General features: G+C 47.2%; 1 protein-coding gene across 2 annotated transcripts in view; it reads left to right on the top strand.

Annotated features, from left to right (window-relative positions):
• Nucleotides 1–26,456, top strand: part of PALLD (palladin, cytoskeletal associated protein) — a 254,461-nt gene that overhangs the window by 212,396 nt on the left and 15,609 nt on the right. For both annotated transcript variants that reach the window (XM_057721456.1, XM_057721457.1), the window contains 5 exons: nt 5,411–5,938; nt 12,451–12,586; nt 15,495–15,593; nt 17,594–17,815; nt 21,807–21,956. In XM_057721456.1, the coding sequence (XP_057577439.1) occupies nt 5,411–5,938; nt 12,451–12,586; nt 15,495–15,593; nt 17,594–17,815; nt 21,807–21,956 (1,135 nt within the window). The remainder of the gene's footprint in view (nt 1–5,410; nt 5,939–12,450; nt 12,587–15,494; nt 15,594–17,593; nt 17,816–21,806; nt 21,957–26,456) is intronic.

The following is a 26,456-nucleotide window of genomic DNA, read 5'->3' as shown; positions in this document are numbered from 1 at the left end:
ATTTAGGTCTTCTGCCCATTTTTTGATTGGGTTGTTTGTTTTTTTGATATTGAGCTGGATGAACTGTTTATATATTTTGGAGATTAATTCTTTGAGATGACCACAGACTTTTAAAAAACCACATTGAGGGACCAAATGAAACTTTAAAGCTTTTGCACAGCAAAGGAAACTATAAACAAGATGAAAAGACAACCCTGAGAATGGGAGAACATATTTGCAAACAAATCAACAAACAAAGGATTAATCTCCAAAATACATAAACAGTTCATGCAGCTCAATATAAAAAAAACAACCCAATCAAAAAATGGACAGAAGACCTAAATAGGCATTTCTCCAAAGAAGACATATGGATGGCCAAGAGGCACATGAAAAGTTGCTCAACATCACTAATTATTAGGAAAATGCAAATCAAAACTACAATGATGTATCACCTCACACCGGTTAAAATGGGCATCATCAGAAAATCTACAGACAGTAAATGCTGGAGAGGGTGTGGAGAAAAGGGAACCCTCTTGCACCGCTGGTAGGAATGTAAATTGATACAGCCACTATGAGAACAGTGTGGAGGTTCCTTGAAAAACTAAAAATAGCATTTCCATATGACCCAGCAATCCCACTACTGGACATGTACCCAGAGAACACCATAATTCAAAAAGACACATGCACCCCAGTGGAAGCAACCTAAATGTCCATCAACAGATGCATGGATAAAGAAGATGTGGTACATATATGTGGTACAATGGAGTGTTACTCAGCCATAAAAAGGAATGAAATTGGGACATTTTTAGAGACATAGATGGACCTAGAGACTGTCATACAGAGTGAAGTGAGTCAGAAAGACAAAAACATCGTATATTAACACATATATGTGGAATATAGAAAAATGGTACAGATCAACCAGTTTGCAAGACAGATGTAGAGAACAAACATATGGACACCAAGGGGGGGGGGGGGGGAAGCGTGGGGGTGGGGTTTGGGGTGGGATGAATTGGGAGATTGGGATTGCCATATATACATTACTAATAAAAAAAATCAAATTGTGCACTTTAAATATATGCAATTTATTGTATGTCAATTACATCTCAATAAAAGTTCTTTAAAAAAACACACACACATCGAAGGTCCGGGTTCTTTGATGTTGACCTGCCTGGCTCTGCAGGTACTTGCTCTATGACCTTGAACAAGTTACTTAACAGGTTCCCCATTTGTAAAAGACTGTGAAAGGCGCATCACAAAGAGTCTAGCCAGCGCATTCCCTGAGGTATTGAAGCCTTGAGAATTGAAGGAGGAGTGAGAGTAGGGAATTTCTTAGACTTTTTGAATTGGGGGGTGTGGTGGCAAGAAGGGGGAAAAAGCTGGGAGGGGCTGGATGGAAGCAACTTCAACATGATGACCTCATTGTCCTGCTTGAGGCTGGGGACTCAACCTGATTTTCCTACCTTTACACAGTGTCTCCAAGCATTCAGGTCAGTTTCGCATTGTTTTCAGAGAAAGGGCGGCTCTCATTTTTCTAAAAATGGGGAAACCAAAAACCTGATAACTTTTTTAAAGATGTTTTACAAATACTAAATATTTTACTTTTATTATGTGAGTTTCAGGTGTACAGCATTATAGCTCCACATCGTATACACTGCAGAGTGATCCGCACTGCATGTCTAGTTACCATCCATCCTCATACACTTGACCTCTTCACCCATTTTACTCACCCCAAACCCCCTCCCCTCTGGTAACCACTAGACTAATCTCTGTATCAGTGTATTGTGTTTTGTTTTATTTGTTTGCTTAGATTCCACATATGAGTAAAATCATATGGTACTTGTCTTTCTCTGACTTATTTCACTTATTAGCACAATACCCTCCAGGTCCATCCATGTTGTCACAAATGGCAGGAGTTCTTTTTGCTTCTGTGCCCAGATAGTATTCCATTGTGTGTGTGTGTTTTATATATCACATATTCGTTATCCATTCACCTGTCAATGGACACTTAGGTTGATTTTATATCTTGGCTATTGTAAATATGCTACAGTGAACATTGGTGTGCATATATCTTTTCAAATTAGTGCTTTCATTTTCTTCAGATAAATAACCAGAAGTGGAATTGCTGGATCATATGGTAGTTCTAGTTTTAGTTTTTTAAGGAACTTCCATACTGCTTTCCATAGACAGAAATTTTCTCTTTTTGCCACATCCTTTCCGACATTTGTTATTTCTCATCTTTTTGATGATGGCCATTCTAACATGTGTGAGGTGATATCTCATTGTGGTTTTGAGTTGTGTTTCCCTGGTGCTTAGCTGTGTTGAGCATCTTTTCATGTGTCTGTTGGCATCTGTATGTGTTCTTTGGGAAAATGTCTGTTCAGAGCCTTTGCCCAATTTTTAAATTGGGTTGTTTGTGATTTTTTTGTTGAGTTGTGTGAGTTCTTTATATATTTTGGATATTAACTCCTTACGTAAGGGATATACAATTTCCAGATATCCTCTCCTGTTCGGTATGTTGCCTTTTTGCTTTGATGATAGTTCCTTTGCTGTGCAGAAGCTTTTTAGTTTGATGTAGTCCCATTTGTTTATTTTTGCTTTGGTTTCCCTTGCTTAGGAATCAGATCCAGAAAAACTCTCTAAGACCGATGTCAATGTGACAAATAACTCCAAGTAATTTCCAGAGGCCACAAGCAATCTTGCCTTCCTGGGACCTTTCATTCCCTTTGCTTTTTTATCTCTGTGAAAATCAACTTTTATGAAAGTAACTGAATGAGGACTGAAAAAGTGACTTAGAATGGTGCATTTTTTTCATCTCAGCATCCAGGTGTCAGAACCATTTAACTCAAGTAATATTTTTTGAAATATTAGGATTTGCACAGAAATCAAGTCAGACACTTTCAGATTCAAATGACTGTCTGCCCTCCCTTCCCCCACGCCCACAGCCCCCTGCCTGTTACACTCCTCACCAGCGCAGAGGCAGAGTGGAAAGGGTGGCACAGTTCTCATACCGTGTATACTAGGACCAGATCCCTGGAATGCCTGTCCGTTTCTTGTGAAATGCTACAGTAGCATTTCAGCAGTTTTAAGCTCTCTTGAGTCAGCAACCTCCATGGTTTTTTTAATGCCCAAATGAGTAGGTTTGACCCCATGGACAAAGATAGAACCAATATAGCGGTGGTCTGAGATTCCCTGGGGTGGCTTCTTTGAAGACTGACTTCTCAGGGGCCATCCCTAATCCTGGGGCAGAGGAAACCCCACACAGACACAGGGCACGATGTGATGTCTGGAGCAGCACTGCCAGGGCTGCTTCATGCAGCCAAGCTGAAAATACCTTCAGATGCAGCTGAGGCTCTGGCCCTTGTGAGCCCGGGCTGGCCCAGAGGAGGGGGCCATGCCTTCCACATGGCCCTCACTCCCAGACCTGGTGCGCAGGTCAGCTCAACGTTGGAGAGACACGGTCCAGGAATAGGATGCATTTTGCAGTGGATAGGAAATAAAGGGAAAGTAAAGGCAGGGAGGTCAGAAAGGAGCATTTGGGGATTCAGAATGAGAGTGTTGGTGGGTGGTTTTTATGAGTCCTCTTCCTGGGCCAGTTCTAAATACGTGAACGCCAGGCAGTCTACCCAAACCACACAGACATCTGCAACTTCAGCGTCCTGTGGATCCTGGCAGTGGCACAGCTACTTTTAAAACACTTCAGTTAAGTTCCAGAGTGTTACCAACCAGGGTTCTTGGCCTCCTTAATCAATAGGAATTGATCAGCGGCCAGAAATTCAGACAAGGCTTTGTTGGGGCCCCTGCTGCAACAGGTTCCCTTGCTTGCTCGCTGGGGAGTGGGGGGCAAGCTGGTTCCTTATATGGGGTGTGTCCAGGGCTGGGGCTACAGGGGTGGCTTAGGTGGTTTGCTCACCTCTTAGGTGGTGGTGTGTGCAGGGGACATGCACAGTACCCCGCTTTTGCTCCCAGCTCTTCAGAAGTGGCAGTTGGACTTTTTGGTCTCTTTGTATCTTGTCCAAAATTCGCCCCAACTGAGCCCATATGCAGTTTTTAGTCCCTTATAGTTGCTTTGTATTTTGTTGCTGGAGGAGACGTTGTCCAGGTGCAAGCACTACAGCAAATGGTCCCAGGGCCCAGCCTGTCTCAAAAGGACCTCACAGAGTTCATTGCTGTTGGAACCCTGGATGCTCTGCACAGATTAAGTGTATACAGCCATGTTCTACTTAGACTTTTCAGTTCCCAAGAAATTTAAGTCCCATGGACTTAAATTGTAATCACTTTACTGGATGATTACAGCAGGGAATCAAAGACATGGGAGGGACTTAGAACTCCTTGGCGGATGTTGCCATATCTAATGATACTTGATAACAGATCTAAATCCTTTTCTTTCTTTCTTTCTTTCTTTCTTTTTTTTTTTTTTAACTTTTGATCAGCAGCTTCAGTTCCTTTTATTGCTTTGAATTTGGAGATTAAATACCTGTGGATAGGAAGTCTTGGGGGGGTTGCTCTTTAGTTTTATAAGGTTTCAAGTTAGGGGCATAGCTTTGCCTCTCCTTGGACTGCTCCTATTTTATTTGCTTGTTACAGTGCCACCTTCCGTTGAAGTTTCTTCTCACTCGTGGGTCACTATCTGATGTGGATAGGGAAACATCTCGGACTTAAAATTCAGCTAGGCGGGAAAGCTTTTGAGTAAACAGTAAGATTTTAGCTGATCACTGGCTGCTTGCTAACTGTTGTCAAAAATTAAAATTCAAACTCTTCATGATGGAAGATACTTGGGGAAATAAAACTGCATTACTGTAAAATTAATACTCTGATATTGCTTATTGAACCCCTACATGTGAAAGATGGGTGTTGTTTGCATGTTTCAGATATGGCACCAAATGTCAGTTTGTATTACAGTTTCTATAAATAATTGGCAGTTCAGAGTTTCCTACTAAATATGGGAGTAGAGTAAATTTTGCATATGTTTTTTAGAGAACAAGGCAGAAATTAAAGTAGGTCTTCCCCCCAAAATCAGCCTGCCGTATTTATTGACTATAGAGTTAACAGCAATGAAGTAGGCAAATTGGATTCACCTAAATCTGCCCAAAAATCACTTAAGTGTTTCTTTCTTTTAACCTTCCCATTGTGATAGAATTTTCCCAAAAATTGGCTACAGATGAGAGGGCTTAGGACTCAGGTCAGAAGCTTTTCCGTTCTGTTAAAATACCGCGCAACTCCTGGGGGTCAAGACAGAACGTCCATCCCTGGCATCTGCAAACCGGTTTGGCTCACCTGGGGTCCGAGTTACCTTTGACGTTGAGATCAGCTGTGTCGTTAGTGGACTTGGGCCTCCCACGGGGCGGGTGCGGGGCTGGGGGCGCCGGCAGGGGTGGTCGCGGTGCCTCCTGTCCCTTCCGGCCCATCTGAAGGTGTCCTTTTCTCCCCGCAGGGACGCGCTCAAGATCCAGCAGCTACAGCAGCAGATCCGCCTGGAGCGCGAGGCCCGTGCGCGCCCCTCGCCGCCGGCCTCCCCGGCGTCCCCGGAGCCGCGCGCGGAGCCCATGAGCGCGCTCGCCGCCCGCCCCGCGCCCGCCATGCAGGCCTCCAGCTCCTTCAGCTACGCGCGCCCCAAGCAGTTCATCGCCGCCCAGAGCCTGGGCCCCGGCACGCCCCGGTCCCCGACGCCCGCGTCCCCGCCGCCCCCGGAGCCCGAGGCCCCGTGGGGCGCGTTCCCGCCGCCGCCCCCGCCGCTCAGCCCCACGGCGGCCGCCCCCGGGCTCGACGTCTTCCCGCTGCCGCCGCCGCCGCCGCCCCCGCCGCCTGGCCCGGGGCCCGCGCCCCGCGCCGCCCGCCCCAGCCCCGGCCCCAGCCCCGCTCCTGCCGCGCTGCTCCGCGCCCTGCTGCCCTCGCCGCCCGCCACCGCCACCATCTCCACCAGCGTCTCAGCGCTCGGCCTGCCGCGCGCCGCGCCTGCCGCGTGAGTGCCCTCCGGACTCCACCCCGCACCCATCTATGTAGAGCGGGGTCCGGCAGCTGGGTGGCGGGGAGGTTGGGTGCGCACTGAGGGGGGTGTGGCCTCCACATCAACGGAATCGAGGAGTGAGCTCAAACACCTGCAGGTTAACATGTTACACACGTGAGCTCGCACGTACACTGATGGGAAGGGGAAAGACGTGTCAGTGGCTTCACGCTGATGCTGTCTGTGGCCACAGGTGATGCAGGCCAGGCCTGTTCGGGGTGAGCCATGATCTCGACAGGGATTGCACGATCCTATATCCCAGTCTATCTAAATGGCTTTCCTTATGTCACAGTGATGACAGGCAGCCCTCTGAAACCTGCGCTTAGAAACTCTGAGGATAAATAAGATAGTGTCCTCAAAGGTAGATGCGTGTCTTGTGCACGTGTAATGAGTAAGAGCCCAGCACTCACCCGTTCCACAGCAGAGTCCAGAAATGCCTGCTAGCTGAGGTCAGGCCAGTTCCCTGTCTCCATCCTTCCTGTTGGAATCCTGCTCCAGGGCTCACCAGGATCCCCACAGTGTTCAGAGAGGAAAGAAGGAAACCCTACGTAGGGTTTAGTACTGGCGTAAAAATGGGAAGACCTTGCAATTCCAGCTCTTTTCATTCACGTGCAAGTTTTCCACCCTGGGGTGTGCTTGTGCCACCTTCAAGATGAGGCTGCTGTTTGCCCATGATAGGGTATGGCCAGGAGCTCCCCTGCGCCGCGTCCTGTTTCCTTAGGCACTTTCAAAATGCGGGCTGCAGGAATTCTGCATTTGAAATCTGGCTCCTTCTCAGGTCTTTATGAGAGAAAACTCAGTCATATGACAGTGTACATAAGTGCAATAGGGGAGGGGCGTCTGGATGGTAATGATGTGAGCACGGTCTTCTGTTGAGTCAGCTCACCTGAGAAACCCTTTGTCTTTCTCCCCTCCTTTTCTGTTTGAGCTTTTATTTGGTGGCTGGGGAATGAATATTATCTTGCTACAAAGAAGCTGTTAGGTTCAGAAAGAGGGGGTTTGTTACGTGACACTCTTCGTCCTCTCTTGCTATGATATGGTGCCAAATCTTGCTTCCTGGGAAGATGAGTCCTGTATAAATCATTCGCCTAATATTTCTCCGGTTGGAATTTGATCAAAGATGAGTCTACCAAAGGCCTTGGGCAGGGGGAGGGGGAGCGCCACACCTTTCATCATCTTAAGTGGAAACAGTGGTTCATTCTGGTCTTCGACTGAAGTTCTCTTACGTTGAGCGGTTTTAAGGACTTACCTCGAGTCATAGCAGCTTATGCCTCTTAGCAGCATCTGTCATAGTTACTCACAGGAGTCAAAATATGTTATAATTATTACCGAAGAAGAGTCCAGCAGCTCCTGCCATTTCTTAAAAGTTAATGGATTGGAGGAGAATGGATACGTGTATATGTGTGGCTGAATCACTTTGCTGTGCACCTGAAACCATCACAACATTGCTGATTGGCTATACTCCAATATAAAATCAAAAGCTTAAAAAAAAAAAAAAGTTAATGGGGAAATCACACTGGGTTTGTGGCTGTGGGAAACTGCACCCAGAGGTTGTCAGGTGCTGTGACACCAAGTTCAGTGATGACCCCAGGCTTCCAGCTTTGTGCCAGCCTGGAAGCCACTGTTGTGCAGTTACCCTTTTGTTTTCAATTTCTTATCCTGTTGCAAAATCACACACACTTGACAAATTCATTCATTTGGTTTGATATGTGCAACTTTTGAAACATTTTTTCCTCTGGAGAATTGTAGCGTCACTCATTTTGCATTCTGAATTAAAAATGAAAAAGTAGCTATTTATCATAAGAATTCAAATAATTTGCCAAAGGCTAAGTGTCCCTTTCAGGGTTGCCATGACCAATTGGCATCCTTGAATTTGTAGGAACTGCCAAACTCTTGGCAAGTGACTCTTTTCAGTTACTTATTTATATGTCATTGGGCACTTGTGATTGTGACAGCAAACAGTTTCACTTAAGCATCATTTCTCTGCTTGGACAGTTTTGCCATACATGTCAAGTGCTAATAAGTGAGCTGATTACACATGACTCAGTGAAGTAGAAACCCTTTAGTTCAGTTGGGTTTTGGGGGGAGGGGTGGGGGGGATTTGGTTGCATTGGGTCTTCGTTGCTGCACACAGGCTTTCTCTAGTTGTGGCAAGAGGGGGCTATTCTTCATTGCAGTGCACGAGCTTCTCAGTGTGGTGGCTTCTCTTCTTGCAGCGCACTGGCTCTAGGCACATGGGCTTCAGTAAAAGTTGCAGCACGCAGGCTCAGTAGCTGTGGCACACAGGGCCCCAGAGCACATGGGCTTCAGCGATTGCGGCTTGTGGGCTCTGTAGTTGTGGTGCACGGGCTCAGTCACTCCTTGGCATGTGGTATCCTCCCTGAATAGGGATCAAACCCCGTCCCCTGCACTGGCAGGTGGACTGTTAACCACTGCACCTCCAGGGAAGTCCCTGGTTTTTTGTTGTTGTATTTTTTTGCCTACTTCTTGTACCAACGTTTTAAGTACACATTTCAGCTATCTTGGTTTTCATAATGATCCGTTGTAATACTGGCTGTTGTGTTGCTTGTATGTTTAGCATCCTCTTGCTTTCATCTGTTGAAGAGTAGGTTCTGAATAGTCTGTGGAGATAAGGTTCTGCTTCTCACGTCTGGGCAGCAGGGGGCAAGGCAGGGAGCAGAGGTGGTAGACGCAGTGCTGGACCACAGAGGTGGGAAGGCCCAGGACAGCGGCCTCCGCCAGCACAAGGCCTTGTGGGTGGATCAGGGTTTAGGGAACGTCTGTGCATCCAGTCCTCTCACATCTTTCCTTCTTCAGAGGGCTGCATTCTTCCCCCAGGCAGTGGGGTTACCCTCAGGGAAAATACCGCCCTTCCCAAAGCTGGGGACAGACAAAAGTCTCTCAGAGGTGGTGAGGAGAATAGCCCTTAGCAAGAAAGCTGTGGCACTTTTATAAAATGAATGTGCTCCCCTCCCTTCACAGTCTCTGCTTCCATCCCTGTTATCCTGTCCCCTGCTCCGTGAATCCGCCCAAAAGGCGGTGGGAATCCAGGGGATTTGGGAGCGCCACCCCCCTCCTGGGAAGAGGGCAGCAGCTCTGCCTCTGCTGGTCTCAAGCGGTTGGGCCACATCTCAAGATGGATCAGATCAGATCTGACCCCAAGACCCCGATGGCCCGATGGGCACTACACTTCTCACCCACCTTCACACTCCTGGAACCTGCTCTCAGGCACCAGATGGCCACAGTACTGCAATGTTTTATACTCTGACTTGCCTCTTTTACAATAAGCAGGGTTTGCTGTGTTTGTCAGAAGAAAAGAATATGTCAATAAGAGCTTTGATACAGATGCTTTATCCTGCAGCCTCTCAGCTCTTGATAAACACTATTTCCTTGTCCTCTCTTTATCCCTGACATATAAGAAAACAGGTAGGTGGAGACAGCATCATCATTCTGCCTTCAAGGTAAGAAGCAGCAGGAGGTGGAGATTTTCCCAGGTTTCTACAATTAGCCTGAGCAAGGAGGGACTTTGCCTTGGTGTGTGTCCCAGGCTGATCTGTAATCAATCTCATCTCTGATTTTTTTTGACTAAACAAAACTGCAGACCAGCAAAAACCCCTAAGTCTTAAGGAAAAGTTTGTAACAGATTTCATTGTACTCTAGATATTTTCAAGTTGGCACCTTGGTTAGATAGTAACTAATGAAAAAAGACAGAAGCTGCAGTGGACTTGGCTCAGGAAACAGGAAGACGTGGAGGCCCCGAGCGTCTTGTCATTGGGCTCATTGGGATCATTGGGACCCGGTATCTTAGAGGATGCCACAAAAACGTGCATCCAGTCCTGGGCAAGTATTTCCCAGAAATCAGCAGACGGGGTCTCAGGTGATGGGTCTGTTGAGCTGCCTGCCCCAGGAGCAGCTGGAAGCACACCTCAGTCCTGGGCGGCTCTGGGCAGGGTACACAGGCAGGCACCGTGCACACACGTGTGCCAGGGCCCGAAAGTGAAGCGGAGAGAGTGTAGCATTAGTGTATTGCTACCTGCTTTTCTTGAAGCATGAGCTTCAGGTACCCACCTGGACACCATGAGCTGTGGCCTTATAATAAAAATCAGTAAAAATAATAGAATTGATGTACAGAAACTCAGTTTGTGTATTTTGGGCTCTTTTATACTTTTTTTTTTTAGCCACATGGCTTGCGGGATGTTAGTTCTCCGACCAGGGACTGAACCCGGGCCTCCTTGGCAGTGAAACCGCGAAGTCCTGAACACTGGATTGCTAGGGGATTCTCTCTTTTATACATTAAGTTCTGTGTTACGCTGTTGGATGTAAGGGATGCCAACATGCCAGCGTGTTGATGATTTTGCTCACTGTAACTGTGTGAAGGTTAGTTTCCATTCAGTTTCACTGACTATGCGAAGAGGAGGATACAGGGGCTCTTCGTTTAAAAACTTCTCCAGTGGCCAGACAGGCCCAGGGTCTCCTAAGTCACGTGCTCTGAGCTGTGTCTCTGAGCGCAGACGGAGCTGACCTGGAATTAAGGGAGGATGCTCTCAAGGTCATTCAGTAGTCAAGGAAGAAGAAGAAAACTTCCTGGGGTTTGGTGTGGTTGAATCTGGAAGATTTTACCTTCCAGATGGACCTGGTGGGGAGGCTGTGGAAAAGCAAGCGATCGGTTAGGATCTTTTCCACGCCAGGTGTCAGAAGACTCGAGGTTTGCTGATTGACATCCCAAGTGTGTGGTCCATGGCAGGTTAGCGCAGCATCCCCGGAACATCCTCAGGGACCCCAGGTCTCCATCTTTCCAGGCTGTATGTGGCTTCTCCCCTCGAGGTCGCTGGTGGGTGCCATGGTTTTAGAGTTTTGTTTTTTGATGTGGTGGAAGCCAGTGAAAGCAGAAGGGCTTTTCTTCCTATGTGGATCTTTTCAGAGGTGGGAAACCTTCAAGGAGCGCACCTCGCCCCATCCGTCCACTTCCCCCCCACCCCCCAATCTCCTTGGCCAGGGCCCAGCCAGGGCTGTGCTCAGCTGACACTGCCTGGGGACCGGGGCTCTCAAATGAACTAGGTCAGCCACCCTGGGCACCTCAGGGACAACGACAGGGGTGGATGGGAGGAGCAGCTGTTGGGGGGAGGCGTGCCGTGATCGATGGGCTGAGGCCAGTGCCTGGCACCCGCTCAGCAGTTGTCCTGGTCTCCGTCCCAAGGGGGGACATGGGGAGAAGCAGAGGGCTTGGTGCACGTCCATGTCTATTTATATCCATGGTATTAGCGGGGAGGTGTCAGGCGGGTCTAAAAATGTAAACCTTTTTTAACTTAGAAATCTTTTATCATAAAATACACAATACAAATAAGGAAGTGTGTGCAACGTCTATGTAGAGTTTAGAGAATAATAAGATGAAAGTCTCACCTGTTTCTCATACCTTCGAAGCTCCCTGTGTGGCCCTCCCCAGTTGAGTCTACTCTCCTCAGCGGTGACCACTTCCTGGGTTTCTGAGCCCGTCACCCTCTTACTTCTCTGGATAGTTTATGTACATTTGTTTCCCTGAGTTTGCTTCTCAGACATTCATCTGCATCAGTATCACCGCGTGGGCTTGTTATCACACAGAGCACTGGGCCCCAGCCCAGAGTCTCTGATTCAGTAGATCTGCGGGGGGGGTGGGGGGCGGCGGCGGGTGGACAGCCCTGCATTTCTCGGTTTCTCCAGTGTTGCTGAGGCTGCTGGTGCAGGGACCCTGCTTTGAGAACCGCCGCCCTGGCAGTAGACTCTTGAGGTTTGCCTGCTTACTAATGGAAGTGTATTGTGTGCATTCTTCCGTAATCGGCTCTTTTTAACCTTGATAGTACATCTTTGAAGTTCATCCTTTTTTTCCACCATTGCACAGTGTTCGTTTCTCATGCATCTTTACCCACAGCCCTTGAGAGAGAAGGAAGAAAAATAGGCAGCACATGGCTTCAGGCCACCCCGTCAGGCCTGCAGCCCTGGAGCCCGGCTCAGCTGGCAGCCCAGCCAGACCCGGACAGGAGAGGAGGAGGGAGTGGGGCAGGATTCACGTTTGCTCAGGGCGGGCAGGGTGCTGATGCTGAATAAACTGGTGACAGAGGACCCGAGGGCTGAGTTGAGGAAAGGATGCACCGGTCTGTTCTTCCTGAAACCCTCTCGATGGTCTCACGTGGTGGTGGGTACTGTTACACCTGTTTATGCCACGTGTTAGGAAGCTTGCCCAAAGTCACAGACCTCACACGGCGGAAACCCAGGTCTGGGTACAAACAGCACCACGGGTTTGTTGCCCCCTCTCCAGCCTTGGCGCTCTGCAACCCCGGTGGACGTGCCCCCAGTGTGCAGACTTTCTCTGGGGACCGGCTTCCATCAGTGTCACTGGTCCCACACCCAGCGGGATGGAGGTGACCCCCAGGGTGGGTGGTGCTGGGCTGGGGTGTGCGTGCCTGACCCTGACCACGCCGTGTGCTCACCCGCAGGGGGTTTCCCAAGAAGGCCAGCAGAACCGCCAGGATCGCCTCGGATGAGGAGATTCAGGGCTCGAAGGATGCGGTCATCCAGGACCTGGAACGGAAGCTGCGCTTCAAGGAGGACCTGCTGAACAACGGGCAGCCGGTACGGGGCGGGGTGAGGGGAGTGCTGGAGCTCCGAGTCCCCAGATTCCTCCGCCTGTTGGGGCTTGGGTGCGGGCAGGGGGCAGGGGGAGAACGCTTCCTTCTGCTGCCTCCTGTCTTGGACTGTTCCTGGGGGGGATCGCAGCAGGTTGGAGGCAAAGGAGGGAGGAAGGGCCACGGGTTAGGCTGAGGGTAAAACAGTGAGGATCTTCGATCTTACAGAGAGAAAGAAACAAAAATCATACTGGAGGGGTGGGTCGGGGGAGAGCTGTGCCCGTGGTGATCTGTCTGTGCCCGGAAGCAGAGAATTGGAATTAGAGTACCAGAAGCAGAATTTGGATTCTGTGCCCTGCACTGCTTCTGCATGAAAAGCATGTTTCCTTAGGAGACCATAGCTGGAGTCTAGACTGCTTGGAGATATGGATTCCGTCACCTGAAAGAGGAGGGCTTCCTTCCCATCCTCCTTCTAGTCTGTCAGGGCAGGACAGCTCAACTCAAGAAGAAACATTAATTCTGTTTCAAGGCTGCAGAATTGTAGCCCTGCTAACAATGTGGACGGAAGGTGGTTCCTCCAGTGGACTTGATGTTTCCTGTCAGTTGTTTTGTTTGTTGTTTGTTGGGTTTACTGACCCTTTTCTTATCACATCAAAGTACTTCAAGGGGACAGGAAGAGCAAGTCTGATAAACGAGATTCCTCAGGTTGGGGAAAGGCTTCTTTTGTGCTTTATTATAGGGAAATTTGCCTGGCTCTCAAGTAGAAACAGAAAAGGACCTCTTCGTATATAAAGTCTCCCTCAGACACCTTTTTCAAGAGAGAAAGTTTCTATGCTAATTAAGTTTTCTAGGAATTATAATTATCAAACATTAACAGATAAAAATGTGAGCACAGACCACGTTTGATCAGAAAGATGGGCACTGCAGGAGGATGTTGGGTGCTGATTTCAATTATTAGGGCATCCTGATCTGAGCTCAGGAAGATTAAAATGCTAATGAGACCTTGTGTTGGTTATCGATTTCACTGAGAAGATTTTCGCAAAGGGAAAACCACTTATTCTCCCTGAAATAAGTGGTTGCATGTGTAAATGTATGTATTCTGGAAGTTTTCCCTGGCTCTGTCAACCAGAGCCTTTGAAAGATTGAAACACATACCTATGGGAACTTTTTCAAGCCAGGTAAAGGCATCTCCAGGTTTGTTTGTTTTTTTTTTCCTTTGGGGTTGTTTGTTTAAATATTCCTTATGGACTAACTCTTGGTTGAAAAGTAAGACATCTATAAGCTATTACATTATACTATGTGTATTTATATTTGTTATATGTGTCATATATCTGTATATAAATATATATTATTTGTTTTTGTCTGTTTAGCAGTGCATGACGTTTCCAATATTTTCCATAGATGTCCACATTTGAGAGTTTTAAAAAGACAAGAAAAGTAAGGTTTTCTTTCTAAGAAAACGAGAGCCTGAAACAGCTTTTTCCTGATGTTGCACATCATTCAGTACTTATTTCTGGCTTCTTAGAGCTTGTATATCCACACGGTGTAGTGGTTTAGAAACAAAGCTGTGAAGTGAGTTTGGCTCCTAGTGGTAGCAGGTGCTTCTGCTGGAGGCCTGGGTATCAAACGATGCTTCTGCTCCAAAGGAACAGGGTGGCGTCGCTCCCGTCCTCCCTGTGATGCTGGTATAGTTCTCCTCGCGGATGTTAGGAAGGCTTTTGAGAGAGTAGGGATTTAAAACTCTCTCTGAAAACTGAACTCTTTTTAACACACATGAGAAAATTGATTTCAGCAACTTACTGGATGAGACATTCCATGCAGCAGACACCCGCCTCTACCTCTTCTCATCCTCGGCCCCTTCTTTACTAAATGAAATAATTGGAACTTGAGGTCTGTTTGTCATTTGACACCTGTCTTGTTTCTCATCCCAGTCTCCGCTGGGACTGGAACCAGCAATTATTGGAAATCAGCTATTTACCCAACATATTTTCCTGATTAGAGAGTTTCCAATAGAAGTTGTGTCTAGATTCAGAAGTTTCGAAGTTTATCTGAAATAACTTATGCAGTTTTGGTGGGGTTGGGGGGGTTTTTTGTTTGTTTGGATTCTGCCTTAGTAGTTACTCTCTATTTTGAATCAAATGCTTGTTTTTAAAATGCTTCCGATGGGCCCGTGGGCATTTTAGAACCAACCCTCAAGAGCAACCATCAGCCCAGCAGACAGAACATGAACGTGGGCCTTTCTTTTGTGTTCGGCCCAACGCGCTGGTCGCTAGGTGCAGAGGTGTTACCGCCTTCTTTGTGAGCAGTCTCCCTCGTAGGCTCTTGGGTCGTGGGTATCAGCTCAGCAGGCATCTTCCGCAGCCCCTCTGCCAAGTTGGCATGTGCGGGCATCCTCTGTGGGTTATCGCGTGTGCCTGTGTTCACCTCGGGTACCCAGCCTCTCAGAGGTGCTCTCGAAGCAGCGAGGAGGGTCGATGCCTGCAGGCCTCATCAGGTTCGGCGCAGACGGGCCTGTTCTGAAGCCTGTGGGTGGCTATAAAGATGAGATTTCCTGTTAAAAATACATTTTGCTGTTTAAATATCTTTTTTCTCTGTTTATGGTTGGGGTAAATATATGACACGTACGTGTGTGTGACTTCTGCCCTGTCGCTCACTGTCCCCACCTTCAGTCTGTGCTCTGTCAGTTGTGGCTCTCAGGATGGGTCACGCCATCTCCCAGCCCGGGGTCAGGACCAGAAGGGCAGGTGAGAGCAGGTGAACAAGGGGAGGAGAGGACTCCTGTACGGACAGGCCTCTGAAGGCGGGGAGGGAGCAGTTCCGGAGAACAGCAAACCCGCTGGTTTCCTTTTAGACTCTGTGTCCTGCGGAGTGGTAGCATTGCCGTGTTTCTGATCCACGTGTCTTGCTTTGTTTAGAGGTTGACATACGAGGAAAGGATGGCTCGGAGGCTGCTGGGTGCCGACAGTGCGACCGTCTTCAACGTCCAGGAGCCCGAAGAGGAGGTGGCCAACCAGGTACCCCGTTCCTCCCGGCCTCCCAGGAGAGCAGTGTCTTCTGTCCCCTCTCCCCGTGCTCCTTAAGGATATGGTCTCGGGATCGGCTCTGTGCAAAGCAGTGGGGGGGAGGTCAGAGGAAAGGGCAATGACATCATCAAATCGGCCTCCCGGCCAGCATTTGTTGAGCACATACTACGTTGGGTGAGTGATGGGATTATTTCAGCCGGTGACACCTGTTCTTTCTATCTTCTTATCAATTACTTTCTCTCCTTTCAAGTGTCTGTTTTTCCTGGACCGTAATACAGAATAGGTTTGTGTGGAGGAATATATATTCACTGAAATTGTTTGGAATCACTAGCAACGATTTCGAATTATGTTCTTAATACCTCGTCCAGGTAAAATATCTATGTACAGAGAAGACTCTGTTTTCCTCCACATGTGTAGTGATAAATCACTGGTCAGCAGAGAACCTAAAATGCTGTTTTATTCCCCTGCTAACCCCCAAAAAAGGCACTTCATGGATTTGAGGTAAACTGTTTTATAATCTCCACCGCTTCTGTTTGGAGTCTCCAGATGTAGTTCTGAGATAAAAGGAAGCTTTAAACACAAACTGAAAGGATCAAGTAAACTCTTTCTCATGGATTGGCCTGCAGAATGTGAAAGTTTTTCTGCGTTCAGTATTGCTACCATCAAAGTTTCACGTAAAGCTAGAAATCTTGCTAGAGTCTTGCTGCTTCTATGCCTGGGCTTCACTTCTTTTTTTCTACTGTTACAGGACCCTGGGTCTCCTCATGCTCCTGCAGGGAGTCCTCTGGATGGTCAGAAGGTCACGCTTTCACCTTTCTTCTCTTCCCAGTCCTTCCCTGTATCTGTTTCTTCTGTTCTCCCTCGTTGACCTGTGTATCTGCATTTACTGCCCTATGTTAGCTAAAAATACTCTGGCCAATGTCTGTTTTCTTTTAATATAGAAAGAAAACTGCAGTGTGATTTGTGGTGTCATTCATTCACAAACTTGAATTTGATTCTGTCCTTTGTGGATACTCTGAGTTTTAAATTGTGACAAGTTTCTCATTTGTTAAACCTTTCTAGGGGGAAACAGAGCTAGTTCTTAAGCTGATCGATTCGATACTCTTTAGACAAAACAACTTGTATGTTTTTTGCAGTTTTATTCATACTGTTGAATATCTTCCCTCAAGCCAACAGACTGTTTTTTAAAGGTTGAGTAACTTAAGAGAAAGCCTCGTTAAAATAATCTTTCATTTAATATGAAACAGAATATTTCACAACGGGCTGCCTTTTGTATTCTTCATGTGTAAGAGGTCTGCATGGTCCCCCTTTAACACCAGAGGGTGATAACGGGTACTTTGCTTTGGCTCCAGTTTTTTCAACCAAACGTTTGACTGGCCCGTCAGCCCTCTTTTGTCTTTTAAAGAGGGTGGAGAATGGTTGCTCAGAGCTGCAGAGCCGAGGGGCAGGGGGCATCCAGGGCTGTGTGGGGAGGGCTGTTAGGAGGGAGCCCAGCACCGTTTCTCCATCACTCGTTTGATGAAAGGCCGAGCGACCCTCACCTCCTGTGCAGCCACCCTTCTGAGGAGGTGCCCCGCCAGACAGGCGGGAATCAGTGTGCTGTCGTGTTTAATTTTTAATGAATGGTTTAGGAATGACTGTTGCCTTTTTTTTTTCTTCTCTCCACCCCAAGGGAAAAGAGAGGGAAATTCATCTTCATAGTTGGTTTTGTGGGGGCGTTTTGGTTGATGTGTTTGTTTGTTCGTTTGTTTCTTTGTTTGAGGGGATGATAGGCCTTGAAGAATTTTTGAAATATCATATATACTTACTTCCAGGTGTTCTTTGTTGTATATAGAGTTGAATTGGGCACAGACTGTTTTTTTTTTAGCTCTGTGGTAAAAACATCACTGTCTTCTGGGTACCTTACTGGAGAGGGGATAAAACGGGGTGAGGGGGAAACTTTGGACCACACGGGACCAAGGTCGGTGACGTGACCCTTCTGTCTGATTTAGGAGTACAAAGTCTCCAGCTGTGAGCAGAGACTCATCAGTGAAATTGAGTACAGGCTGGAAAGGTCCCCCGTGGATGAATCAGGGGATGAGTTTCCCTTTGGGGATGTGTCTGTGGAGAGTGGAGTGGCCCCGTTCTTCGAGATGAAGCTGAAGCATTACAAGATCTTTGAGGGGATGCCTGTGACTTTCACGTGCAGAGTGACCGGGAATCCAAAGCCGAAGGTGAGCTGAAACACAGTTTCTTAAGAATTATGTTCCCTGAGGACAAGTTTGGCTTCCAGCATACAGAGTGTGTGGTGGGAGAGAGAGGTACAGACTACCCCTCTCAGTACCCGTGATGTGAAACGCTTGAGGTCAGAGCAGTCCTTGGGAGGCATTGGAAACCAACAAGGGTGAAGAATAGGATATGGTAGAACAGAACAGAACAGGATAGGACACGACAGAACACGATAGGGTAGAGTACAGTAGAATAGAATAGAACAGAATAGGACAGGATAGAATAGATTAGAATAAAATAGAACAGAACAGAATAGGAGAATAATTGTCAAGGAGCTTTTCATACAATTAAATAGTTGACAAGGAGCTTTTCATAACCCACGTACCATTGTTACACCCAAATTGCAGATGACTAGGCTGAACTCAGGTTAATCCTCTTTCCCAAGGTCAGAGAGCTGTGAGTGGCCAGACTTGAACTTGAATCCCACCGGTGCTCTGTACCATACAGGGGAAAAAAGCTACCGCTGATGGAAACTTCAGATCTTTAGTCTGCAAAACCAAGGCCACCTATATTTACAGAGGTGGTGGGGGCAGGAACACCGTGAGAAAGGGTCTTCTGAGGAGCTTCTGGAAGCAAGGACGAGGCTGGCCCAGCCGGAGCCCTGTCCCTGCAGGCACGTGGGGAGGCTGGGTGGAGGGTGGCCCTCTCTTTAAGGAGAGACTAGAATCACTGGTCGCTGGCACCACAAAGCGGCAAACAGGACTATACTTTTCCCAAGAACTTGGGAGAAGAGAATGAAACTCCAGATTTACACTATCCCAGGATGCAGAGCCCAAAGCTGAGAAATTAATATGAAATCTAGTCCAGGATGATTATAATCCTAAGGTTTGTGGCAGAAGCAAGCAAAAAGTGCCCCATAGAACATTTCCACACTGGGGCCCCTCCAACGTCTACAGGGCAGGAGCAGGGGGGGAGGGTGAGTTCACAAGAAAATCTCACAGATGCTGTGAGGAAGCAGAGTCCACAGCACAGGAAACGGGAGAACAGAAGCCCAGGTGCTACGCAGCATCAAGCCGTCTTGAGGAGGCTCTGAAATAACTGTGTTTAAATGGATGGAAACAGTTTTAAAAGGAATGGACACGTCAGTGAAAGAACAGGACTAAAGACCAGGCACATGTAATATAAGCATATAGAAATGAAAAATACACCTGCTGAAATTAAAACTTGAACAGGGGCTGGTGTGAAAGAGCCAGAATGGGAATGAGGGAGACTGGAGAAGGGGTGGGGCCGTGACCACACCTGGAACTTGGAGGAGCTCCTGCTCTGTGGCTCCACCCATTGTTTTGTTTTCACAATAAGGTTTTATCACCATACTCTTTCCCTAAAACTGAATCCCAGCCCCACAGTCAGGAAAAGACAGACTAAAAACATTAGCTTTAAATTCTTTTTTTTTTTTAATACATTTGTTTTATTTACTTTTTGTTTTTGGCTGCATTGGGTCTTGGTTGCTGCGCGCAGGCTTTCTCTAGTTGTGGCGAGTGGGGGCTACTCTTTGTTGCGGTGTGCAGGCTTCTCATTATGGTGGCTTCTCTTGTGGAGCATGGGCTCTAGGCACGTGGACTCCAGTAGTTGCAGCACGTGGGCTCAGTAGTTGTGGCTCGCAGGCTTAGTTGCTCCAAGGCATGTGGGATCTTCCCAGACCAGGGCTTGAACTGTGTCCCCTGCATTGGCAGGCAGATTCTTAACCACTTGACCAGGGAAGCCCTAGCTTTAAATTTTCACACCCATCACCACCTCCTAATGAGACTTTGGAAACCAACTGTTGTGAGAGAAAACTTTAGCTTTGTCTTGACACAATTAGATCATTGGTGTGGGTTCACAAACATGATACCAAGTGCGTGTATTAAAAATAAACTTGCAGCTTATGAATGGAACACAACAGGAAATTGTATCTTGAGCTTTCAAAATAGGCCCATAAAGACCCCACATTCTTTTTAAACCTTTCTTAAGGCAAGATCAACGAATCAGGTTCTAAGATCAATGATTCTTGTTCTTAAAGAACATCATGTTTACTTGAGAGGTGGGCTGTTGTTTTTACATGACTGTGCTTTTTCTAGTACAGCCTTGAATGTTTCAACCTGTAAGAGGTTGACTTTTCAGAACTTTTTCTTATTAGATTTTCCTCTTTTTTTCTTGTGTGCCATTCTTTTTCTTCCCTCCCCGGTTTATTGAAACCTGTTTCTCCTGCACATGTTCTAGGAAGTAGATAAGGATTATTGGAGTATGGAATATTCATTGGGTTTGAAAATACACATTTTTTAGCATTTTTTTAAAATTTTTTATTCTGCCCTTGACATGCTTGTTCCATTGAGATATGAGAAGATGGAAGAGAATTTCTAGTTCACCGTTTTCATCTCTCGTACCCGCCCTGCGCTGTCTCTTAGCAGTCTTGGTAGATTTTGGAACTGCCTCTTAATTCTCATTTGAAAGTTGTATTCCAAGTATAATGGAGTTGAAAAATATGATTAAGCAAAAGAAATAATTCTAAAGAACTGGCATAGCGGCAAGAATGCAAAAGGGAGAAATTATATACTAATCATAGCTTCTTTGTTCCATCAGAAATAATCCAACCACTAAGAGCATGATAATTACAAAGTATCGCACTTTATGCAACTTAATTTTTAGAACTGAAAGTTATTAGTCTATTTGATGGTGAACTTTTAGGTTCTTGAGATTAATAGTGTAGTCCTATAAATGTGGAGCTAATTGAAAACTAAGGGTAGGAAAAGCTGCAGCGGTCAGATTGGCACTTATTTCATGCCATCTGTTTGTAGCCTTTTCCTGTCTTAGACATGGAAGTTTTAAGAAAGATTTTTCAGACTCAGAGGCTTTGACAGGGAGTGGAATTGGAAGGCCAGCTATAGTCTGAACATGCGTATTAGTTTACAAGCAGGAAGAAGTTCATTTTAAAACTGCAGGCTCTGAACTAAGTTTCTTCTGTCAGGAATCAGGGATGCTTTCAGTTGCAAGGAACAAAAGTGACCACAGAGAACCTGCTATGGCTTAAAAAGGGAGGATGTATTTCTCTCCCGGCGGTGAGTGTGCAGGGGCCCAATGCAGCATCCCGGCCGTGTTAGGGCTGTGACTCTGTGACCCAAACCTTGGCCCGTCTTCAGCTGTACAGTTCATGACCAAGTCAGAAATAATAATCAAACCATGAGAGACCCACAGACCTGGGATCCTGCCGAAAGGTGAGGGAGGGAAGGAGGGACCCGAAGAAGAGGTCGTTTGACCTTTAGAATTTTTTTATGTAGTCAAGATTTAGTTTTCCTTTACTTTTTACATTTAGTTTTCTATCACTCCAAGTTAAAATATTATTTGAAAATTATACATTTAAATACTGCTGTGTTTTCTTTAACACAGTGGGGAGAGCTGATAAACTGTGCCCTCTGCTCCTGTGCCCATCGGCCAGGAGGTAAAGCGGTGGCGTTCCCCCCACCACCCGCCCTCCCCGGCCCCGGCCACGCATACCCTGTTCTGTTTGTCTGACACAGTTCAGAGAAGTGATTGGAATTCGGGGTCTGGTTTTGTTGTCTAAAATAACCTTTTTACCTTTACAAGTAATACATTTTCATTCGGGACATTTGAAAATAGAAGCAAGAAGAAAACTGCCTATAATGCCAGCTCCAAAATCCTCACATCCTCCATACAAATGGTGGATGAATGAAAATGACTGCTTATGTACCTCTTCTTACAAGTAAAAAGAGAATGTCATCTCTGAAAACTAGAATGGAATGAAACATGTTTGCTACTTACCTTTTTCACTCAGAAATCAAGGTCCTGCTCAGACAGCTGTCCTGTCTCTCATTTTAACACGGGAGCTCAGAGCAGCGCCCCCCCCCCCCCCCCCGACACACACACACACACACACACACACACACACACACACACACACACACACAGGGTCCTCATCTTCATCCCTGTCTCCTTCCTCAGATCTACTGGTTTAAAGATGGAAAGCAGATCTCTCCCAAGAACGATCACTACAGCATCCAGAGTGACCCTGACGGGACCTGCTCTCTGCACACCGCAGCCTCTACCTTGGACGATGATGGGAATTACACAATCATGGCCTCGAACCCTCAGGTGGGGATGCGCCGGCAGCCTTGGGCCTGTGCTGGGGATCGCGGGGTTTCTTGGGCAGAGGAGCTGCTCAGCTGAAGGGGGAATCATGCCTCTTGGACTTGAAACTCTTTTTCCAAATCCTCCATCCAGCTTGGTTTCTCGAGATAGAAACATTCTTTCATGAGTATTTATTTATTTCATGAGATGTTTGTCTAAATGAATAATTCCGGTGCAGGTGTGCATTCTTTCCATAAATATTATTGAGAGCCTGATGTGTTACACACCTCGTGTGGGTGATGGGGCTGCCCTGCTTCGGAGGACAAGGTCCCAAGACAGGATAAGCCAATAAACAAATGCATAAACCATGTAATTTCAGGCAGGAATATGTTGTCAGGAGAAAGGAGAGCAAGGGTATGTATAAGCTATGCTAGAAAAACTCAAAAATTAAGTATTTAGAAGAAATATACACACACTTAATTCAGTGGAATTTAAGTAATGTGTAAGTGTGGACAAATTATAATTTTGATAGGACATACATCTAACATTCAGGAGTTTGTTTACATCCAAATGTTTTCTCTTGTATTTGCCCTGAGATTTAGGGTCAAAAAATCAATTCGCTACTTAGAATTTAACAGGGAACTACTGGGTACCATGTTCCCAATTGAAGCCTGCAAATTCTTTTTTATTGACTGTCTTGTTTATTTTAGGCACCAAACTGGGTGCAGGTGACACAGAAATGTGTAAGAAGTGATATTGTGCCTTAAAAGCTCAACATTCGACAGGGTACCTTACAGAGTCTGCAGAAACTATGTAAATAACACACTCTTTTTTAAAAACAAAAGCTAAAATTAACAGTTTTTTTATGTAGTGATGAAGATTGCTCAGATTTCATCCTTTTTAAAAAATCTCTGATCTATTTATATCCTATTTATTTCATTATTTCTTTTGAAAGAAATATTGTGTTAGAAAATGATACAAATAATTTTAGCAAAGTTTATAAATTTCTAAAAGTTCAGAATGACTGTTTGCAAACAATGTTACCCTGTCCAGATACATTTCTGCAATGGTAGTAAGGTTAGAGAGAGACTGAAATTACTCACAAATCAGGGTGTGACCCAGGACAGCAGACCTTCACTGTCAAGGAACAGTTTCCAAGTGAACACGCCTTCTTGAGGTTCTAAGTTTTCGATCAATGAATCCATGACCATCCCTTTGAAAAACAGTCAAAAATCACCACCTTTACTAAAAAGTTACATTTTACTGCTTGTGTTCATGTTTGGTGCATTGCAGGGACCGAAAGTGGAACTTTCCCTTTTTTTAATTACATTTTTAGTATGTTTCCTTGACTATTAACCAATTTCGATTTTCAGTTTTCTGCCTCTTAAAGAAGTAGTGGAGGATGCAACAAAATCCAGAATATTTCTTCCCCTTGTGCCCTAGAGAGCCTGGGGTTTGTGATGGAGCTAGAATTCACTGTGTTCCTTACGTGGTCACCACTCCTGGGGTCCCACTGTTCATTTTTAGGCGTTTTTCCTAGTGAATGTTTTGAACTGTTATTGGAGTGAGCAGTTATGAAATGAAAGAACATAAATGTAAAACTGCAGTTTTGAGTCTGCCTCTGGTCTTCAGATGATGTCTCTTTCCATGTGGGAAAGTTCTCGGTTGCGGGGGGGGGGGGGGGGGGGGACCCAGCAGGTGGCAGCATGGAGGCAGCCAGGCTCCAGGGTGGTGGTCTCTGCATGTTTATTACACCCCTGACCACCCAGGTGAAGGAGGGCTGAAGATGCCTGTGTGAATGTAGAGCAGGAGGAGGGGCAAAATCAAAAGACAGAAATGACACAGCAGAGAGCAGACATCATCGTCGACAGTAGGGGAGGTTCAGAAGAGCCGGGGGTGGGGTTCAGGGGTGAAGAGCGAGCGCCCGGCACCGGTCAGGTCTGAGTTGGGTTCTGGCTGCGTGGTCTTTAGCAAGTCCGTAACCTCTGCGCCTGCTTCCTCGTCGATGCAGTGACAAAGATAACATGGATTTAAATGATGCACATAAAGCACTGCATTTACCTGGTACAGGAGGTGCTTCCAGTAAGTGCAGGTCATTGTCACTGTTTAAATTCAGGGTCACTAGTCACCCTGTGCTGGCAGGAGCTGTGCAGTCCAGCTCTGTCCCACCCCGCCCCAGCACCGCCAGAGAGTCCAGAAGTCTGTCTGGGCGGGAACTTCTCCCCAGCACATTGCTGGTGTGGGGTCTTCTGACCCCCGGCCCCCGCCCTGGGAGAGGCATTCCCGGCAGGTGTGGCTGGGGCACGACTGGGCGCCTGGGTGGGGGGGCTCCGCTGGAGACCCCTCCACACGCAGCCCGGCTGGCGGGAGCCACACCAGGGCCAGGAGGAGACCCCCAACAGTGGGCACCGCCCTCGGGCCAGGGCCGTGAGCTCTGCTGCTTCGCCAAAGCCCCAGCCGTGCCCTGTGGTGCACCCTGTCTGGTTCTTTACCCTTTATCTTTTGGAGACAAGACAGAGAAATGAGGAGTGACTTTTTATATCAGGTCACCAGAAGCCCAGCTCTTCCAGCAGATTCTCCCATCCTGCCTATGAGTCAAGCAGACAGCAGTGTGGCTGCTCTGGTCCCCAGAGCCCTAGACGCCCAGGTGGCAGAGCAGGTGCTGATGCCAGCATCCCGCTGTCTCTCCAGGTCAGATCCACCAGGATTCTCATTAATGGGGTGCATTCTCATAACCGAAGTCTCCTTTTCTACCTAAATGACCAAAAGAGAGGTGTGGAAAGGGACACTCCTGAGGCGAATCTGAGGAAACCCTAAGAGTGGGCCTTGGGCCTCAGCTGGACACGATTGTGAGTTTTGGCATGCGTGGCAGTCGCTGTTCCAGGTGTCTGAGTGAGTCGCCTGGGTGATGTCAGTTCAGGGGCGGAACTCCTCCTTTGTCCCAGGTCTCAGTGGCAGGTCCATCCACACGTGCCAGGTGTGGGTTTTGCGCATCATCACCGAGAAATTGGAACGAACTTGCTACCCACTTAGGAAAACAAAGTGGCATTTCCACCGTGATGGGCGACAGCCCATCTCTCTTCCTCATCCTTGGTGCAGGTTGGCACTTGTTGCTGTAGGAACACAGTGACAGAAATGCTTAAAGCTCCATAATCTCAACTTTAGAAGCAGCTGCTGTGGTTTAGTAAAGGACCTCGCCGTTCTTGTAATTTGTGAATTAAAACACGGTTTAAAAGGAGCATGGTGTAATTAGGCACTGAAAACACCTCGAAAGTAAAAGCTGAGTTCTTCAAGATAGGTTAATCCCAGAGGCATGATGTCGCGTCCGCTGACGTGGGCTCCCTGCTTCCTTGACGCCCTTTGATACCTTAATTTTTTTCCACGTCACAGAAGGATTTGGGTTTGGGAGGGAGACAACTCCATCTCTTTTTTTCTGGTACACTGTGGCCTCCACAATGTGCAGTGACCAAAGAAAAGAGGAGAAGGCCAATGGAAAAATGAGTTTGGCAATGAAACACAGACGGCCGAGCTCTCCAGAGCGGTGGAAAATGATTCCCGAGAGCAGCCAGGAAGAAGGGTGAGAAGCAAGGAAAGAGGAAAACACGGTCAGCAGATTATTTTATAGAAGAATTTTCCACCTGGGTCAGTCTTGAGGGAATAAGAAGCACATTGCATGTTGTTGACCGTGTCCAGGCCCCACCTGGGACAGAACACACAGCTCTGGGCGAGCGCTGGCCCCAGAGCATCCTCAGCCCGTCGCTCCCGGGAGACAGTTGCATGGTCTAGTGCGATCATGAGGGACTGTGTGCGTTTCCCCGGGCCTGTGCCAGAACGAGGACCACAGGCTCCACTTCTGCTTGCCTCTGATCCCACCTTGAAGACACAGCGGAATTGAAGCACAGATGTTTGCCTCTGTTTGGCTGCGTTGCTAGGTTTCCTGTCCTGCTCTTGGGTTTGGAATGGCTGTCGTGCACAATTGGCTGCTTCCTCCAGTTGCGTTGTGTGTGCAGGCGGCGGGCTTTCCTGAGACCTGTGGGCTGCTCGTTAGATTTCATACACCAAGAAACGCAGATGTTACGTCCTCAGCACGTAAATAGCTGGCGTTGCCGGGGGCCTCCGATTCGCATTGCAAGCTGCACGTTTACTGCAGAGCCACCTTCAGAATTGACACTCATGACTCACACTGTAGCTTTAAATGCTGAGGCCTCGTCTGGAATAGAAGAACAGCGAGCAGCTGCGTTAAATCTGAAAGGCTGGTTTGTTGGTTGTGTTTATTTCAGTGTTATACGGTTTTCTGGCCCCTTCCAGGCTTCAGCTCACACAGGCACTTCCGTTACGCCTTCATGTGTTAGTGCTAAAGCAGAAAGAAACAGGACGGTTAAAAGCGAAGGGAGAGCGTTAATGTGCCCGCGAGCCTAGGAAGCTTTGCTGGGTGAGTTGGCGTGTTTGTAGGACTGAACTTGCCGAACGCTCATTGTGCGTGACCTTCCTCAGGTGACGTTCAGACTTAAACTTCACATGTAG

Source organism: Hippopotamus amphibius, chromosome 2, assembly GCF_030028045.1.
Source record: "Hippopotamus amphibius kiboko isolate mHipAmp2 chromosome 2, mHipAmp2.hap2, whole genome shotgun sequence".
NCBI lineage: Eukaryota > Metazoa > Chordata > Mammalia > Artiodactyla > Hippopotamidae > Hippopotamus > Hippopotamus amphibius.
This window is presented reverse-complemented; position numbering and strand designations above follow the sequence as displayed.